General features: G+C 60.8%; 1 protein-coding gene and 2 long non-coding RNA genes across 3 annotated transcripts; 1 reads left to right on the top strand and 2 right to left on the bottom strand.

The window, feature by feature from the left end:
* Positions 1-2,268: 2,268 nt before the first annotated feature.
* On the bottom strand, positions 2,269-2,868 carry LOC130593468 (uncharacterized). Its single transcript, XR_008970810.1, has 2 exons — positions 2,826-2,868; positions 2,269-2,412 (listed from the first exon to the last, which is right to left on the bottom strand). It is a non-coding gene; the product is annotated as an uncharacterized LOC130593468 (long non-coding RNA).
* Positions 2,869-3,467: 599 nt separating this feature from the next.
* Positions 3,468-6,435, bottom strand: TSR2 (TSR2 ribosome maturation factor). Its single transcript, XM_057398657.1, has 4 exons — positions 6,214-6,435; positions 6,028-6,118; positions 5,085-5,176; positions 3,468-3,683 (listed from the first exon to the last, which is right to left on the bottom strand). Exons 1-4 carry the CDS (start codon positions 6,433-6,435, stop codon positions 3,468-3,470), a joined length of 621 nt encoding a protein of 206 aa, XP_057254640.1.
* A 7,208-nt stretch (positions 6,436-13,643) lies between these two features.
* Positions 13,644-14,923, top strand: LOC130593467 (uncharacterized). Its single transcript, XR_008970809.1, has 3 exons — positions 13,644-13,701; positions 13,777-13,807; positions 14,864-14,923. It is a non-coding gene; the product is annotated as an uncharacterized LOC130593467 (long non-coding RNA).
* The last annotated feature ends 1,966 nt before the right edge of the window (positions 14,924-16,889 follow it).

The raw sequence follows: 16,889 nt of genomic DNA, 5'->3' as shown, positions 1-16,889 counted from the left end.
GGGGTGACAGGGCCAGATATGGAGCAAATACAGGTGCTATGGGGCAGACATGGCCACAGTGGGGCAGTCATGGGGCAAATACGGGTGCTATGTGGCAGACGTGGCCGCAGTGGGGCAGTTATGGGTCAAATACGGGTGCTATGGGGCAGACGTGGCCGCAGTGGGGCAGTCATGGGGCAAATACGGGTGCTATGGGGCAGACGTGGCCGCAGTGGGGCAGTTATGGGTCAAATACGGGTGCTATGGGGCAGACGTGGCCGCAGTGGGGCAGTCATGGGGCAAATACGGGTGCTATGGGGCAGACGTGGCCGCAGTGGGGCAGTTATGGGTCAAATACGGGTGCTATGGGGCAGACGTGGCCGCAGTGGGGCAGTCATGGGGCAAATACGGGTGCTATGGGGCAGACGTGGCCGCAGGGGGGCAGTTATGGGGCAGCCGTGGGTCTCACCATCAGATGCTCCACAAGGACTGGGACCGGGACATCGCTGTCCTCTTCCTCCAAGGCCAGGGCAGCCTCAAGGGCCACCAGCACCCTGGAGACACCCCGGGGACCCCCATTGGGACCCACGGACCCCATAGAGACACCCCAAGGACCCCCATTGGGACCCATGGACCCCATAGGGACACCCCAAGGACCCCCATTGGGACCCACAGACCCCATAGGGACACCCCAAGGACCCTCAATGGGACCCACGGACCCCATAGGGACCCCTTTGGGACCCCCATTAGGACCCACGGACCCCCTTGGGGAGGAGCGGACACCCCATAGAGCCCCATTGGGACCCACGGACCCCATAGGGACACCCCAAGGACCCCCATTAGGGCGCGGACAACCCCCCCCACCCTACGAGCCCCATGGACCCCATAGGGACACCTTTAGGACCCCCATTAGGACCCACGGACCCCATAGGGACCCCTTTAGGACCCCCATTAGGACCCACGGACCCCATAGGGACACCTTTAGGACCCACGGACCCCATAGGGACCCCTTTAGGACCCCCATTAGGACCCACGGACCCCATAGAGACACCTTTAGGACCCCCATTAGGACCCGGACAACCCCCCCCCACCTTACGAGCCCCATGGACCCCATAGGGACCCCTTTAGGTCCCCCATTAGGACCCACGGACCCCATAGGGACCCCTTTAGGACCCCCATTAGGACCCACGGACCCCATAGGGACCCCTTTAGGACCCCCATTAGGACCCACGGACCCCATAGGGACACCTTTAGGACCCCCATTAGGACCCACGGACCCCATAGGGACCCCTTTAGGACCCCCATTAGGACCCACGGACCCCATAGGGACCCCTTTAGGACCCCCATTAGGACCCACGGACCCCATAGGGACCCCTTTAGGACCCCCATTAGGACCCACGGACCCCATAGGGACACCTTTGGGACCCCCATTAAGCCCCGGCCCCCCCCGGTGACCCCCATGGGCCCGCAGCCAAGATGGCGGCCGCGCTGAGGTGATTTCCCGCCCGCGGGCTCACCCCCGCGCGCGCTCCAGCGCCGCCGCCATCGCCGCCGGTTCCTCTTCCCGCTCTGCCCGCCTCGCCCCGCCCACCCCGGCGGCTGCGGCCAATCAGCGCCCGATTGGGGCAGCACAGCCAATAGGAGCCCGCATCGGCAGGCCACGCCCACCCCGTTGCTATGGGGACGGGAGGTTGGCAGAGAGCCCCTCTATGGGGCGCATGGAGAGCATCTATAGGGTCAGGGGGGGTCTCCATGGGGCCATATAGACTCTATGGGGTGTCTATGGGGTTATGGGGGGCCTATGGGACCTTATGGGGTAGGGATGTGCCCATATATAGTGTCTATAAGGACATATAGGTCCTATATAGGGCTGGGAGGTCCTTATGGGGCCAGAGGGACTCTGTGGGGCTAAGGGAGTTCTTATGGGGCAATGGGGTCTCTATAGAGACATGGGGGGGTCCTATGGGGTGGGGGGGAGCCTATAGGGCTCTATAGACTGTATGGCGGGGTGTCCCTATAGGGTCTGCGTGAGTTCATATGGGGTTAGGCCTATATAGGGTGGAAAAGGGTCCCTATGGGGCTACAGAGCCTCTATAGAGTCACAGGGGTCGCTATGGGGCCATAGGGACTGCATGGGGCAGGGAGGGCTCTATAGGGACCACAGGGTCTCTATGGAGCCAGGGGGACTCTATAGGTGCAGGGAAGTCCCTATGGGGCTACAGAGCCCCTATAGGGCGGGGGGGGGTCTCTATAGGGTCTGTCCCCCCCCAAGAAAAGCCCCTCGACACCTCCTTGCACCCCCCAACCGGGGGCTCTTTATTCCCCCCCCCTCATCGGCGTCGCCTCCGCACCAGGGTCCAACCATCGGGGGGGGCCGGGGGGGTCCCGCACTCCATTGCCTGGGGGGGGAAGATGACATCATCAGTGTGACCCCTTTAGTGACGTCATCAGTGTGACCCCTTTTGTGATGTCATCAGTGTGACCCCTTTAGTGACATCATCAGTGTGACCCCTTTAGTGACGTCATCAGTGTGACCCCTTTTGTGACATCATTAGTGTGACCCCTTTGTGACATCATCCGTGTGACCCCTTTAGTGACATCATCAGTGTGACCCCTTTAGTGACGTCATCAGTGTGACCCCTTTAGTGACATCATCAGTGTGACCCCTTTAGTGATGTCATCAGTGTGACCCCTTTAGTGACATCATCAGTGTGACCCCTTTAGTGACGTCATCAGTGTGACCCCTTTAGTGACGTCATCAGTGCGACCCCTTTAGTGACGTCATCAGTGTGATCCCTTTAGTGACGTCATCAGTGTGACCCCTTTTGTGACGTCATCAGTGTGACCCCTTTTGTGACATCATCAGTGGCACCCCTTTGGTGACGTCATCAATGGCACCCCTTTAGTGACATCATCAGTGTGACCCCTTTTGTGACGTCATCAGTGTGACCCCTTTTGTGACGTCATCAGTGGCACCCCTTTGGTGACGTCATCAATGGCACCCCTTTGGTGACATGAGTGTCAACCCCCACTTGGTGACATCATCAATGTCACCCCCCCCTTTGGTGACATCATCAATGGCACCCCTTTTGCGACATCATCAGTGTCAACCCCCTTTGGTGACATCATCAGTGACGCCCTCCCTTTGGTGACATCATCAGTGTGACCCCTTTGGTGACATCATCAGTGACGCCCTCCCTTTGGTGACATCATCACTGCCCCCCCCCCATCCTAGGAGTGTGTGTCTCCCGTTGGATGACGTCATTACTGCCCTCCCCCCACTGGGGTACCCCCCTTCAATGACATCACCCATGCAACCCCCGATGCCCTGCCCCATTTGATGACATCATCAACCCCCTACGCAGCACAGGGGACCCATTCCCCCTATATATCTTGGGGTCCCCGTGAATGACGTCATCAGTGCCCTCCCAATGACATCATCCCCACAAGGCACACCCACCAATAGTGTCCCTGCTCATTCTATGACGTCATCGCCCCCCCCTTACCTCTTCCTCCTCCTCCTCGCTGCTGGTCCCGGTGCTTTGTGGGGCGGGGGCGGGGTCGGGGGCGTGGCCAGGCCGCGCATTGGCCAGCGCAGAGGCGAGGGCGGGGCCACGCCGGGCCAGGGCCGCCAGCGCCTCCCCCACCCCCCCCACGTCCCCCTCCCGCACCCGCGCGAAGACAGAGAGCAGCTCCCGGCTCACCTGGGGGCAACGGCAGGCACTGGGATAGAGCTGGGATAGACTGGGATAGACTGGGATAGACTGGGATAGAGCTGGGATAGAGCTGGGATAGAGCTGGGATAGACTGGGACAGACTGGGACAGACTGGGATAGACTGGGATAGAGCTGGGATAGAGCTGGGATAGAGCTGGGATAGACTGGGATAGAGCTGGGATAGAGCTGGGATAGAGCTGGGATAGAGCTGGGATAGAGCTGGGATAGACTGGGATAGAGCTGGGATAGACTGGGACAGACTGGGATAGACTGGGATAGAGCTGGGATAGACTGGGATAGAACTGGGATAGACTGGGACAGACTGGGATAGACTGGGACAGACTGGGATAGACTGGGATAGACTGGGATAGAGCTGGGATAGACTGGGACAGACTGGGATAGACTGGGATAGAGCTGGGATAGACTGGGATAGAGCTGGGATAGAGCTGGGATAGACTGGGATAGACTGGGACAGACTGGGATAGACTGGGATAGAGCTGGGATAGACTGGGATAGACTGAGACAGACTGGGATAGAGCTGGGATAGACTGGGATAGAGCTGGGATAGACTGGGACAGACTGGGATAGACTGGGATAGAGCTGGGATAGACTGGGATAGAGCTGGGATAGACTGGGACAGACTGGGATAGAGCTGGGACAGACTGGGATAGAATGGGATAGAGCTGGGATAGACTGGGATAGAATGGGATAGAGCTGGGATAGATTGGGATAGAACGGGATGCACAGGGATAGCGCTGGGACAGACTGGGATAGGGCTGGGATAGAATGGGAAAGGGCTGGGATACACTGGGAGGGCACTGGGGGGGACTGGGATAGACTGGGAGGCATTGGAAGGGGCTATGAGGGGCCTGAGAGGGAACTGAGATAGAGGAGAAGGGCACTGGAATGGACTGGGCTATGCTGGGAGAGGAGTGGGATGCACTGGGGTGACAGGCCTAGGGAATCATAGGTGGGAATTGGGATGGGATCTACTTGCAAAGCAGGGATATAATGGGAGGGGATAGGATATACTGGGGTGGGACTGGAATATACTGTGGGGAGACTGGGAGAAGACTGGTTTATACTGGGAGGGGAGTGGGAGCGCTGCAGTGCGTCATCAAGGACCTGGGGATCCACTGGGCTGTACTGGGAGCGACTCAGGAAGGGCCTGAACGCCTCTTGTGAGGAACCGGCAGGCTACCGGTTATACTGGTTTATACTGGGAGGCACTGGCGCGCACCGGGAAGGGATGGGGGGGGCTGAGAGAGGACTGGGAGCGCTAAAAGATGGTTGGAAGAGCCTGGGGGGGGGGATCTGAACTGTACTGGGGGGGGGGGAGGGGAGGAACTAGGAGCCTCCTGGTCCATACTGGTCCGTACTGGGCTGTACCTGCTGCAAGCTGCCGTCCTCCACGGCCGTATCGAACTCATTGTCCATGACCTCAGCCAGGAAATCTTCCACCTCATCCTCGGCCAGTTCAGCTGGGGGGGGGGGGTGGGAAGGGGGGGTACTGGGAGGGAGGCAGCTCCAGTCCACCCCCAGTGCATCCCAGTCCTGCTCAGCCCCTCCCAGTAGCCCCCAGTGTCTTCCCAGTCCATCCCAGTCCCCTTCATCCCCCTCTCAGTGCCTTCCCAGTTTATCCCAGTGCCCTTCAGCTCCCTTTCAATCCACCCCACTCTGTTCCAATGCCCTCCCAGTCCATCCCAGTGCCCTTCATCCCCCTCCCAGTAGCCCCCAGTGCCTTCCCAGTCTATCCCAGAGCCTTTCATCCCCTTTTCAGTCCATCCCACTCTATTTCAATGCCCTTCCAGTCCCCTTCATCCCCTCCCAGTGCCCCCAATGCTTCCCCAGTCCATCCCAGTGCCCTTCAGCTCCCTTTCAATCCACCCCACTCTATTCCAGTGCCTTCCCAGTTCATTCCAGTGCCCTTCATCCTCCCCCCCACTGCCCCCCAGTGCTTCCCCAGTCCATCCCAGCGCCCTTCAGCTCCCTCCTAGTGCCCCCAATACCTCCCCAGTTTATCCCAGTCCCCTTCATCCCTCTCCCAGTAGCCCACAGTGCCTTCCCAGTCCATCCCAGTGCCCTTCAGCTCCCTTTCAATCCACGCCACTCTATTCCAATGCCCTCCCAGTCCTCTTCACCCCCTCCCAATGCCCCCAGTGCCTTCCCAGTCCATCCCAGTGCCCTTCAGCTCCCTTTCAATCCACGCCACTCTATTCCAATGCCCTCCCAGTCCTCTTCACCCCCTCCCAATGCCCCCAGTGCCTCCCCAGTCCATCCCAGTGCCCTTCATCCCCCTCCCATCGCCCCCAATTCCCCCCCCCGCACTCACGGTTCTGGCTCAGGAACTCCAGCACCGCCCCCACCAACCACGCGGCCTTCTCGGGGCTCTGCGGGCCCCCGAAGCCCTGAGCCACGGCCAGCTGCGGGGCACGGACACGGTCACGGTCAGGGACACCCATGGGGTCCCCACCACCCCCCCGTGTCCCGTTCTCCCCACCCCATCCCCGTTCCGCACCTGCAGCGCGGCCCAGCCGCTCAGCACCGCCCGCACCCCGCGCTCCAGCAGCGCCCGCTCCTCCGCGCTGGGCGCCGCCATTGCGACGCCGCCGCAGGGCCCGCGGCCGAGCGCCGAGCGATCGAGCGGGAGCCGAGTGAGGGCTCTCCGCGCCCAATCGAGCGCCGAGTGATCGATGGGGAGCCGAGTGATCGATCGGGAGCCGAGGGCTCGATCGAGCATCGAGTAATCGATCCCCGCGCCGGATCGAGCGCCGAGTGCTCGATCGCGGGGCCGGCGGCCGGAACGAGCCGGCGCCGGGTGACCCAATCGAGCGCCGAGTGCTCGATGGAGGGGCGTGGCCCGGAGCGGGTGGGGGCGTGGCCAACGGCAGAGGCCTGCGAGGACTCCAGCTCCCGGCAGCCCCCCCTGCGGCCGCGGTCACGTGACGCAGGTGCGCGGGAGGGGCGGGGGGAGGGAGGGGAGCGGGACCGTGGGGCTGGGGGGGGCGGGGGGGGGGGGACACGACACATGGGGGGTGATATGGGCCCTATAGAGGCTGCTATAGGGGATAAGGGCTCTATAGGGGCTGCTATAGGGGATAACAACGGCTCTATAGGGGCTGGGGGGTGCGCGTCGGGTCTAAGGGGGTGTGGGGGCATAGGGGGGCTATAGGAGATATGGGAGGTATAGGGGATGAGGAGGGGTATAGAGGATGAGGGGGTGCACGGGGGCTATAGGTGCTTGGGGGGGGCTATACGGGATGAGACGGCACATGGGGGTATAGGGGATATGGGGGGTGGGAGAATATAGGGGCTTTTGGGGCTATTGGAGTATATAGGGGCTATGGGGGGGTCTCTATGGTGTGTAGGGCACATAAGGGCTGTAGAGCCAATTGGGGGTATATATAAGGGGGATATAGGGGGTGTGGGGCACACAGGGGCTATGGAGGGCAGGGTATAGAGCTATGGGGGGGTATATATATAGATATATGTGTGCGTATGTAAATGTGTATGTAAATAGTGTATGTAAATGTGTATGTAAATAGTGTATGTAAATAGTGCCTAGGGGATCTATAGGGCACCTATAGAACCAGAAAGGGGTGCTTATCTAAGGCACCCATAGGCTCTATAGGGGAAACAACCCCCCCTTAACAACCCCTCTTTGTCCCAACAGGTCCCCCCATGGGGGGGGGGGGCTGTGACACCACCACCACCTCCATTGACACCCCCAAAGCACCATTGAGGACCCCCCCCCCTTCAAACTCCCCTATAGCTCCATAGGGGGGCACCCCCCCCCCTCCCCGTATTGAGGTCTATAGGAGCCAACCATGGCCACGGACTTGAGCCCCACCAAAGCCCCCCCAAAGCGCTTCTTCCGCAAGAGCGTGGAGCTGCTGGAGGAGGAGCGGGGCCCCCCCAGCGATGGAGGGGACCAAGAGCTCCGGGGGGGGGTCCCGGGGGGGGGGTCGGGCAGGGAGGAGGTGGAGGAGGAAGCGGAGATGAAGGCGGTGGCGACGTCGCCGGGGGGCCGCTTCCTCAAGTTCGACATCGAGCTGGGCCGCGGCGCCTTCAAGACCGTCTTCAAGGGCTTCGACACTGACACCTGGGTGGAGGTGGCCTGGTGCGAGCTGCAGGTGAGGGCATGGACGGGGGGGACGGGGGTCCTTGGGGTTGGGGGGCGATGGCTGAGGTCTCACGTTGAGGTTGAACCCACTTGCGATGACATGGAGAGCCCGAAGTCATCATAGACCCAATGGCTGAGGTCTCACATTGAGGTTGAACCCACTTGCGATGACATGGAGAGCCCGAAGTCATCATAGACCCAATGGCTGAGGTCTCACGTTGAGGTTGAACCCACTTGCAATGACATGGAGAGCCAGAAGTCATCATAGACCCAATGGCTGAGGTCTCACATTGAGGTTGAACCCACTTGCGATGACATGGAGAGCCAGAAGTCATCATAGACCCAATGGTTGAGGTCTCAGATTGACCCTGAATCCCGTTCCAAAGACCCCAAATTCATCATAGACCCCATGGTTGAGGTCTCAGACTGAGGTTGAACGCACTTGCAATGACATGGAGAGCCCGAAGTCATCATGGACCCAATGGTTGAGGTCTCAGATTGAGGTTGAGCCCCCTTCTGAAGTCAAGGAGACCCCAAATTCATCATAGACCCAATGGTTGAGCCCTCAGATTGAGGTTGAACCCACTTGTAATGACATGGAGAGCCCGAAGTCATCATGGACCCAATGGTTGAGGTCTCACATTGAGCCTGGACCCCTTTCCAAAGACCCCAAATTCATCATAGACCCCAATGGTTGAGGTCTCAGGTTGAGGTTGAGCCCCCTTCTGAAGTCAAGGAGACCCCAAATTCATCATGGACCCCAATGGTTGAGGTCTCAGGTTGAGGTTGAGCCCCCTTCTGAAGTCAAGGAGACCCCAAATTCATCATGGACCCCATGGTTGAGGTCTCACATGAACCCTGAGCCCCCTTCCCAAGCCAAGGAGACCCCCAAGGAATCCCAGAGGCTCCCAGCTCCATCATCCCAATGTCCTGCCGGGGCTCCTGCCACCAGGCACAGAGCCACAGCCCACGAATCCCATCCCCTTCCTGCCCCACCAGTGCTCCATGGGGACCTGAAGGAGCTTCGAGGTGGGCCAAAGGAGATGCTCCTTGGCTGTGGGGTGGGTTTGAGGCTGTCCCATGGCCCCCAGGACCGCAAGCTGACCAAGATGGAGCAGCAGAGGTTCAAGGAAGAGGCTGAGATGCTCAAGGGGCTGCAGCACCCCAACATCGTCCGCTTCTACGACTCCTGGGAGTCCACGGTCAAGGGCAAGAAGTGCATCGTCCTGGTCACCGAGCTGATGACCTCGGGCACCCTCAAGACGTGAGTGATGAGGGGCGTGGAATGGGGTGGGAAGGACCTGGACATCACCCAGGTCCATGGGCAGGGCCGCCTTCCGCCGTTGAGGTCTCCCGTTGAGGTTGAAGGCGCTTCCAAAGAGGAGATACCAAAGTCATCATGGACCCAATGGTGGAGGTCTCACATTGAGGCTGAACCCCCTTCCAAACACAAGGAGACCTCAAAACCATCGTGGACCCAATGGTTGAGGTCTCACATTGACCCTGAACCCCCTTCCAAAGACAAAGAGACCCCAAATTCATCTTGGAGCCAATGGTTGAGGTCTCAAATTGAGGTTGAACCCCCTTCCAAAGAGAAGGAGACCCCAAACTCATCATGGACCCAATGATTGAGGTTGAACCCCCTTCCAAAGACAAGGAGACCCCAAACTCATCATGGACCCAATGGTTGAGGTCTCACATTGAGGTTGAACCCCCTTCCAAAGACAAGGAGACCCCAAAACCATCACGGGGGCGATGGTTGAGGTCTCCGATTGACCCTGAGCCCCCTCACAGGTACCTCAAGAGGTTCAAGGTGATGAAGCCCAAGGTGCTCCGGAGCTGGTGCCGGCAAATCCTGAAGGGGCTCCACTTCCTGCACACCCGGACACCCCCCATCATCCACCGGGACCTCAAGTGTGACAACATCTTCATCACGGGCCCCACGGGCTCCGTCAAGATCGGGGACCTGGGCTTGGCCACGCTCATGAGGACCTCCTTTGCCAAGAGCGTCATTGGTGAGCCCCATTGTGCCCAGTGGTGGTGGTGTTGGTGGTGGTGATGGTGATGGTGGTGGTGATGGTGATGGTTGTGGTGATGGTGGTGATGGTTGTGGTGATGGTGGTGATGGTGATGGTTGTGGTGATGGTGGTGGTAGTGGGTTCCTGGCTCTCACCACCCCATCCCATAGGGACCCCCGAGTTCATGGCGCCGGAGATGTATGAGGAGCGCTACGACGAGTCGGTGGACGTCTACGCCTTCGGGATGTGCATGTTGGAGATGGGCACCTCCGAGTATCCCTACTCCGAGTGCCAGAACGCGGCGCAGATCTACCGCAAAGTCACCAGCGTGGGTCGCCGGGGGGGGTGGTGGTGGTGGCATCTTCATTGTGGTGGCATCGTCATGGTGGTGGCGTCATCTTGGTGGTCGTAGCGTCATGGTCACGGTAGCGTTACCATGGTGGCATCGTCGTTGCGTTGGCGTTGGCATTGTAGTGGCGTCATCTCGGTGGTGGCATCATCATGGTGGTGGTACCACTGTTGTGGTGGCATCTTCACCATCATAGCATCATCACAGTAGTGCCATTGTCATCGTGGTGGCATCCTTACCGTGGTGGTACCATCGTTGTGATGGCTTCTTCACTATCATAATGTCATCGTTGCGGTGGCATCATCATGGTGGGGGCATCATCATTATGGTGGCATCCTAACTGTGGTGGTATCATCGTGATGGCATCTTCAGTATCATAGTATCATCATTGTGATGGCATCATTGTGATGACATCATCCTGGTGAGGGCATCATCATTGTGGTGGCATCTTCATTGTCATAGTATCATCATTGTGGTGGCATCATTGTGGTGGCATCCTTACTGTGGTGGCATCCTTACTTTGGTAGCATCATCATGGTGGTGGCATCACCATTGTGGTGGGGACATCACCATGGTGGTGGCATCACCATTGTGGTGGCTTCTTTATCATGGTGGCATCGTCATTGTGGTGGTATCTTCACCACCATAGCATCATCATGGTGGTGTCATCATCATTGTGGTGGGGACATCACCATGGTGGTGGCATCACCATTGTGGTGGCCTCTTTATCATGGTGGCATCATCATTGCGGTGGCATCTTCACCACCATAGCATCATCATGGTGGTGCCATCATCATTGTGGTGGTGGCATCGTCATTGTGGTGGCCTCCTTACCATGGTGGCATCATTGTGACGGCATCTTCACCACCATAGCATCATCACGGTGGTGCCGTTGTCATTGGGGTAGCATCACCCCGGTGGTGCCCCCATCCCGGTGGTGTCCCCACCGCTCCGGTTCCCCCCCTCCCCATAGGGCATCAAGCCGGCCAGCTTCTCCAAGGTGACCGACCCGGAGGTGCGGGACATCATCGAGGGCTGCATCCGGCAGAACAAGGCCGAGAGGTGGGCGATGGGTCCCTAGGAGGGTGCTGGCTGCCCCCCTTGCATGTGGGGCTGAGCGCACCCCAACCCCCCCCCAGGTTGTCCATCCGGGACCTGCTGAACCACGCGTTCTTCGCCGAGGACACGGGGCTGCGCGTGGAGCTGGCCGAGGACGCGGTGGGGCCCGAGCCCTGCCTCGCGCTGCGCCTCTGGGTCGAGGACCCCAAGAAGCTCAAGGGCAAGCACAAGGACAACGAAGCCATCGAGTTCAGCTTCAACCTGGAGGCCGACGTCCCCGAGGAGGTGGCCTACGAGATGGTGAGGGCAGGGGGGGGGGAATGGGCATGGGGGGTTCCATGGGGCAAGGGAGAACCTCAGCGGGGTTGGTGGCATCGGCTTGGCTTGAGCCACCCTGAAGGTCCACAATGGTTGTGGATTGGGGGTGGGGGGTGGTCCCTCAGGACCGTGAACCTCTTCCGAAGCCAATGGCACCCATAAATACGCCCATAAACCCGTCATTGGGAGACTCAACCTCATCTTGAGCCCTTCCAAAGCCAATGGCACCCATAAATACACCCATAAACCCGTCATTGGGAGACTCAACCTCATCTTGAAGCCTTTCAAAGCCAATGGCACCCATAAATACACCCATAAACCCGTCATTGGGAGACTCAACCTCATCTTGAGCCCTTCCAAAGCCAATGGCACCCATAAATACACCCATAAACCCGTCATTGGGAGACTCAACCTCATCTTGAGCCCTTCCAAAGCCAATGGCACCCATAAATACACCCATAAACCCATCATTGGGAGACTCAACCTCATCTTGAGCCCTTCCAAAGCCAATGGCACCCATAAATACACCCATAATCCCTTCCTTGGGCCCCTCAACCTCATCATGGACCCTTCCAAAGCCAATGGCACCCATAAATACACCCATAAACCCTTTACTGGGCCCCTCAACCTCATCATGGACCCTTCCAAAGCCAATGGCGCCCATAAATACACCCATAAACCCTTCCTTGGGAGACTCAACCTCATCATGCACCCTTCCAAAGCCAACGCTCCTCCCAACAACCCCAACGGTTGCCCCTGTCCGTGGTGCTGAAGCCGTGGCCACCCCTTTGCCCCCTCCACGCAGGTGAAATCCGGCTTCTTCCATGAGAGCGACTCCAAAGCCGTGGCCAAATCCATCCGGGACCGCCTGGCCGTGGTCCGGAGGAGCCGGGAGAGGAAGCAAGCCGAAGGTCGGGCCCCCGCCGAGAGCGAGGACACCGAGGTGGATCAGCACGTGCGGCAGCAGCTGCTCCAGCAGCACGGTGAGACCCCCATGGGGTGCCCCATGGGACCCCCGTTGGCCACCCCATTGCCCACCCCATGGGATCGCCATTGCTCACTCCATGGGTCCCCCATTGCTCACCCCATGGGATCCCCATTGGCCACCCCATGGGATCGTCATTGCCCACCCCATGGCATTGCCATTGCTCACCCCATGGGTCCCCCATTGCCCACCCCATGGGATCCCCATTGCCCACCCCATGGGATCGCCATTGCTCACCCCATGGGTCCCCCACTTCCCACCCCATGGGATCGCCATTGCTCACCCCATGGGTCCCCCATTTCCCACCCCATGGGATCCCCATTGGCCACCCCATGGGATCGCCATTGCCCACCCCATGGCATTGCCATTGCTCACCCCATGGGTCCCCCATTGCCCACCCCATGGGATCGCCATTGCCCACCCCATGGCATTGCCATTGCTCACTCCATGGGTCCCCCATTGCCCACCCCATGGGATCCCCATTGGCCACCCCATGGGATCGCCATTGCCCACCCCATGGCATTGCCATTGCTCACCCCATGGGTCCCCCATTGCCCACCCCATGGGATCCCCATTGGCCACCCCATGGGACCCCTATTGGCCACCCTATGGAATCCCCATTGCTCAACCCATGGGATCGCCTTTGCCCACCCCATGGGATCCCCATTGCCCACCCCATGGAGCTCCCATTGCCCACCCCATGGGATCCCCATTGCCCACCCCATGGAGCTCCCATTGCCCACCCTATGGGACCCTCATTGCTCACCCCATGGGATCCCCATTGTTCACCCCATGTGATCCCCATTGCCCACCCCATGGGACCCCTGGTACCCACCCCATGTGATCCCCATTGCCCACCCCATGGGACCCCTGGTACCCACCCCATGGGATCCCCATTGTCCACCCCATGGGATCCCCATTGCTCACCCCATGGGACCCCCATTGCTCACCCCATGGGACCCCCATTGCTCATCCCATGGCTGGTGGTCACCCATCACCGCTCACCCTTTGGGTGCCCCTCAGCAGCCGAGGGGCTCTTGGACACTGGACCCATGGCAGATGCCACCAGCAGCCGTGGTCTCCTTGGGTGCTACCAACCAGGCCCCCCCCAAGATGGGGCGTCCCCCCCTTGCGCCCCCCACGTCCCATTACAGGTGGGTCCCAGTTGCGCCGCGGCCGTGGGGTGGGGACAAGGGGGTCGGGTCCCACGGCCGTGCTTTGCCCCACAGGTGGAGGGGACATCGATGGACGTCACCGGCGGTGCCACCGTGGTGGGGCTGGAGCCCCCCGGTGGGGACGGGGAGCTGGGGGTGACGCGGAGCTGGGCGATGGCACCCATGGGGCTGGCACGGCCACAGCCAGCACCGGGGGCACCGGGGCCTGGGATGCCACCATCAGGTACCGGGATGCCACCAGCTCCAGGGATGCCACCACTGGGTACCGGGATGCCACCATCAGGTACTGGGATGCCACCATCGGGTACCGGGATGCCACCATCAGGTACTGGGATGCCACCATCGGGTACTGGGATGCCACCATCAGGTACCGGGATGCCACCATCAGGTACTGGGATGCCACCATCAGGTACTGGGATGCCACCAGCTCCAGGGATGCCACCACCAGGTACAGGGATGCCACAAGGTACTGGGCTGCCACCAGCTCCTGGGATGCCACCACCAGGTACCGGGATGCCACCACTGGGTACCGGGATGCCACCATCAGGTACCGGGATGCCATCATCAGGTACCGGGATGCCACCAGCTCCAGGGATGCCACCACCAGGTACAGGGATGCCACAAGGTACTGGGCTGCCACCAGCTCCTGGGATGCCACCACTGGGTACCGGGATGCCACCATCAGGTACCGGGATGCCACCACCGGGTACCGGGATGCCACCACTGGGTACCGGGATGCCACCATCAGGTACCGGGATGCCACCACCGGGTACCGGGATGCCACCACTGGGTACCGGGATGCCATCATCAGGTACCGGGATGCCACCATCAGGTACTGGGATGCCACCATCAGGTACCGGGATGCCACCAGCTCCAGGGATGCCACCACCAGGTACCGGGATGCCACCACTGGGTACCGGGATGCCACCATCAGGTACCGGGATGCCACCAGCTCCAGGGATGCCACCATCAGGTACCGGGATGCCACCAGCTCCAGGGATGCCACCATCAGGTACTGGGATGCCACCAGCTCCAGGGATGCCATCATCAGGTACCGGGATGCCACCAGCCCCAGGGTTGCCACCAGCTCTGGGGATGCCAGCGCTAAGTGGGATGCCAGCAGCCCAAGGGATGCCAGCAGGTCCGGAGATGCCACCAGCAAGCGGGATGCCGTTGCCCACCGGGATGCCACCAGGGCCAGGGATGCCAGCACGAAGCGGGATGCCACCAGTCCAAGGTGGTCCGGAGATGCCACCAACGATGGGGATGGCACCGGCTCCACCTGGGATGCCACCAGCCCAAGGGATGCCACCAGGTCCAGGGATGCCAGCATCCATTGGGATGCCACCACCGATGGGGATGCCACCAGGCCAAGTGATGCCACCATCCATGGAGATGCCAGCCCCTATCGGGATACCCCCATCCCAAGGGATGCCACCAGCCCCAGGGATGCCATCAACCATGGAGATGCCACCCACCGTTGGGATGCCACCTCCGTCAGCGGTGCCGCCGTCCATGGGGATGCCACCAGGTCCAGGGATGCCACCTCCATCTGGGATGCCACCAGCCATAGGGATGCCACCACCTATGGAGATGCCACCAACCATGGAGATGCCACCATCCATAGGGATGCCACCAGCCATAGGGATGCCACCAACTATGGAGATGCCTCCAACCATAGGGATGCCCTCATCCATAGGGATGCCCGCACCCATTGAGATGCCCCCATCCATAGGGATGCCCTCATCCATAGGGATGCCCGCACCCATTGAGATGCCCTCATCCATAGGGATGCCCGCACCCATGGAGATGCCCCCAACCATAGGGATGCCCCCATCCATTGGGATGCCACCAAGCATGGAGATGCCCTCATCCATAGGGATGCCCTCATCCATAGGGATGCCCCCATCCATTGGGATGCCACCAAGCATGGAGATGCCCTCATCCATAGGGATGCCCCCATCCATAGGGATGCCCCCAGCTCCATCCCCGCTCCCCCTCCCCATAGAGATCCCACCTCCCCATCCCCCCCCCCCAGCCGCCCCCCTCCCACCCCCCGACCCCCCGGACCCAACCCCCTCCCTGCGCGTCCCCGAGGCCGCCTCCACCCCCCCGGACGCCGGTGGCCGTGGGGACCGATGGCGCCAGCGCCGCGCTTCCTGCCCGCGGCCCCGCTTCCAGCTCACCGCGCTCCAGGTCAGTGTGGGGCGGGGGGGACAGGAACACCCCATAGCCCCCTATGGGGACGACGACACCACCCCATAAGTGACGTCCCCCCCGCTCCATGCAGGTCTCCTCACCGGGGGACAACACGCTCGAGTGCCAACTGGAGACCCACGACTGCAAGACGGTGACCTTCAAGTTCGACGCCGATGGGGACGCCCCCGAGGACATCGCCTCTTACATGGTGCCCCCCCCCACACCCCCTGCACCCCAAAACCCTCCCCCCCTTGGTCCCATATCCCCCCCCCCCCAACATTTAACCCCCCCTCCCCCCCAAAGGTTGAGGACAACTTCGTGTTGGAGGCCGAAAGGGAGAAGTTCGTGGAGGAGCTCAAGGCCATCGTGGCGCGGGCGCGGGGGCTCCTCGGTGCCCCCCATGTGGACCCCCAGGTGCCCCACGTGCCCCCCCCCCCCCCGTTCAATGTCCCCTTTGGGTTATCCCATTCCCCCCCATTGACCAACCCCAATGGGGTCTCCCCATAGGTTGGAGCGATGGAGCCGGCGGCGAGCGGTGAGGGATGGAATGGGGGGGGGGGGGGGGGCATGGGGGTGGCAATGGGGGGACCCCAGCTCTGAGCACCCCCCATTGCCAACAGAAGGGGCCCCCCAGTCATCCCCTGTGGGTCGCTGGAGGTTCTGCATCAACCAAACCATCAGGAACAGGGAGGCCACCGGTGCGTGGACATGGGGGGGGACACTGGGGGGGGAAACATTGGGGTCCCCAACCCTACAATGACATCAATGGGGCTGGGACACTGGGGGGGACATTGGTGACCCCAACCCTACAATGACATCAATGGGGCTGGGACGCTGGGGGGGGACATTGGTGACCCCAACCCTACAATGACATCAATGGGGCTGGGACACTGGGGGGGACATTGGTGACCCCAACCCTACAATGACATCAATGGGGCTGGGACACTGGGGGGGGACATTGGTGACCC

This window comes from Pezoporus wallicus, unplaced genomic scaffold, assembly GCF_028554395.1.
Source record: "Pezoporus wallicus isolate ANWC-B61680 ecotype Strahan unplaced genomic scaffold, APGP_CSIRO_Pwel_v1 contig_10750, whole genome shotgun sequence".
Classification (NCBI taxonomy): domain Eukaryota; kingdom Metazoa; phylum Chordata; class Aves; order Psittaciformes; family Psittacidae; genus Pezoporus; species Pezoporus wallicus.
The sequence above is the reverse complement of the archived record's forward strand: the minus strand, read 5'-3'. Positions and strand labels throughout refer to the sequence as shown.

Excerpts from the sequence above, each read along its gene's own strand:
- TSR2 (XM_057398657.1), bottom strand. The coding sequence starts at position 6,435 with ATGCTCGATCGAGCCCTCGGCTCCCGATCGATCACTCGGCTCCCCATC. Across the intron at positions 6,119-6,213 it reads GCGGCTGGGCCGCGCTGCAG|CTGGCCGTGGCTCAGGGCTT; the intron begins GTGCGGAACGGG and ends CGTGCCCCGCAG. Across the intron at positions 5,177-6,027 it reads GGAGTTCCTGAGCCAGAACC|CTGAACTGGCCGAGGATGAG; the intron begins GTGAGTGCGGGG and ends CCCCCCCCCCAG.